Genomic DNA, 2,884 nt, shown 5'->3' with positions numbered 1-2,884 from the left:
TGCTATCATCCACCCTGCCCATTCAGTTTTGACAGATTTTGTAACCCTGAAAATATGGCATAAGCCTCTTGGTTGTGTGGACTAAGGCCAAGGCTAATTTCTCTATGAGTTCATACCTTGTCTTGACATCTTGTAGTACTCAGGTGATGAAGTATGCATGTTTCTGATTGGTCATTCCCTACATTAAGGCTGCACTGATTGCTTCGTCTCATATCGATAGGTATACCAATAATGGGTGTCTCGGTGTGGGTTTGTTAAGGATGGGCGATGATGAGATTGAGGCCTTCACAATCGAAAATGCTTCCTCGCAATCGTCATCTCATAAAAACTTCTCGGTCTTCTTCGTCAACTTTAAAATTGGTTTTATCTTGTCAGCTAGCCTAGGTAAAAACTGGATAAGGAAGTCAGTCGGCCAACAAGTCTCTTTACTTTTTTAAGGTTCTGGGGGTTTTGCATTATTATAAGTTCCTGACACATGTCCAAATTCACCTTGATACTCTGGTGAGTCATCATAAATCCTAGGAATTTACCTCTTTCCACACTGAACATGTACTTTTTAGGATTGAGCCTCATGTCTCACCACCTTCCTGCTTTTGCCTCATTTGGGCATTCTCGGTCCTCAACGCATTTATCTCTTTGGCATTCTTTCTCTTTAACATCTCAAGCTTTTCGTAGTTGGAGGTCATGTTTCACATATTAACCATGTGGCTCCTTCATAAGGTTTTCTCCATCCCACAGTCTGAATTAACCCATATGTGATCACCATATCTCTAGTCTTTTCTTTCTCTTTTTGTCTACCTTTGTTCTCGACCTTCGATCTTCGGTCTTAGTCTCTAATGTGTTACCTGTGATTATACTTTGATATTCAAGTCAGTGAGAGAAACAATAATTTAGCAAGTTTTCAAAAAATTATTACATTTTATCTTACAACATATACCTATATTACCTCAATTAGGTTGTTATCCATATGGACGATTAATCATGCTCTCAAATTTGATTTATATCTGATTATTATTAATAAAGTGATTAAGCGATAAGCATAAATATAGTTGATTTACTAGGTGTTTCTCTAAGAGATTTAGATGCCGAAATGTGCTATTGGCATCACGGTCAGTGCTCACTATGTTAGTTTTTCTAATGGTACATGATTGTTAACTAAAAATAATATCACATTGGACGGATATAAAGTTAGATTCAAGTGTAACTAATCAATAATTACATAAACATACTACTATATATTCCCTATAAAGTCATATAGTTCAAAAATATTTTCTTACAAAAAATACTCTTAGGTTTCTACTTGAATCACTAATTCTTGCAAACAAAAACAAAAAGATGTAAATTCATTTTATTAAAGTAATTTGTTGAGCAATAAATATCAATATTTTTAAAAATATGTGAATGACTATGATATTATATTAGTGAGTTTATATTTAACCTCATAAAATCAATATTTAAAATGAGGATTGTAATCCACTTATATATTATAATTTGAATTATTCTTAATTGATGTAAGATCTTCAACACATCTTTCACATAATAGAATGAATATCTCGAACATAAGATTAAATATTTATGAGTGGTTTAACAAGAGTCCGATATCAATCGCATAATAGTCTTAAAAATCTTGACTGTGAAAGATTTTAAACAACATTGTTACCATTTTAATAAATGAGTAATGGTACATGGACAACCCTAAATTTTTATACAATCACATTACAACTCCCAATATTATTATTTTATATTTTTATATAATTTAATTACAAATTTATCCTTTATTATATATACTTATTTCTAAACTCATCCCATAAAAAATTTATACAATTCTAAGAGTTGTCACACTATCATTTTTCTTAATAAATATATCTATGTTTAACTCAACCTAAAAAAATATATTGTAAAACGAGAATTACTCTCGTTTTATATATATATATATATGTATATATATTAATTTTGTTTTATTAGGATCTCCGTCAACAACAATGTGGGGATCAAACCATACTATATCTCTGTACTGAATAGAAAACATATCCTTCATTGATTTTCATGACATGTGTACTTTAAAATGCTTGTAATTAACTAAGATACACATCAAATAAGAGGAACTTTGAACTTGTCACTTTTTTTTCTTTTGAACTAGATCCTACTTTGTACACAACCTTAACAGCAGCATAGCCATTAGCATTATAGTACTTTCCAGTTCCTCCAATAACTGCAATATGTGACTCAAACACATCACTCTTGTGCACTCCAAAAAGTCTCAGTCCATCCTGATACCCACCTTTCAAGAAGCTTGTTGTGATAGCCACCATGTGGCTACTTCTATCCTCAGAGCTAACAACATACACCCCTTGTGCTTTTCCAAGTTTATGCACTTCATCTCCATCATTTTGAACTAGTTCCTCATCTATTGGTGTTACTGATCCATACTCCAGCTCCTGAAGTGTTGCTCTAGTGGGAAAAGAGAAGCCAATAGTAGACAGATCAAAGGTTTGAGAAGATGAATTAAGTGGAACTGTTGGAGTGAATTGGGGTATTTGACCAGTAACATTAGTAGTTGTTGGTTTTCCAAAATATTGTGTACTACTACTATTCAACACATCGCTCATTAGGAATGTTATCTTTTGATGGCCATGGTTATGGTAAGAGGATGGAATATTGTCAAGAGTCCTAGCTGAAGAACACTTAGTCATAAAGAAAAGTAACATGAATATCACCACAATAGAAGGAATTGGTGTAGCCATTGTTGCATAGCTTTCTTTTGACAATAGTTTGCATTTGCATGCTTGATTGATATATAGGCTTCAACTAAGTGTGGTAGTTAGAGTAATTATCCATATTAATTAGATTGTTGACTTAGAACAAGCAAGATCATTAGGAAGTG

At 32.7% G+C, this 2,884-nt stretch overlaps 1 protein-coding gene across 1 annotated transcript; it reads right to left on the bottom strand.

Annotated features, from left to right (window-relative positions):
• Positions 1-2,012: 2,012 nt before the first annotated feature.
• On the bottom strand, positions 2,013-2,884 carry LOC137825636 (dirigent protein 25-like). The gene has a single exon (XM_068631361.1). The coding sequence runs from the start codon at positions 2,742-2,744 to the stop codon at positions 2,076-2,078; it is 669 nt and encodes a 222-aa protein (XP_068487462.1). The 5' UTR covers positions 2,745-2,884; the 3' UTR covers positions 2,013-2,075.

The sequence above is a fragment of the Phaseolus vulgaris genome, chromosome 8, assembly GCF_000499845.2.
Source record: "Phaseolus vulgaris cultivar G19833 chromosome 8, P. vulgaris v2.0, whole genome shotgun sequence".
Taxonomy (NCBI): Eukaryota; Viridiplantae; Streptophyta; class Magnoliopsida; order Fabales; family Fabaceae; genus Phaseolus; species Phaseolus vulgaris.
Note: the sequence above shows the minus strand (reverse complement) of the source record. Positions and strands in the feature narration are given on the sequence as shown.

Excerpts from the sequence above, each read along its gene's own strand:
- LOC137825636 (XM_068631361.1), bottom strand. The coding sequence starts at position 2,744 with ATGGCTACACCAATTCCTTCTATTGTGGTGATATTCATGTTACTTTTC.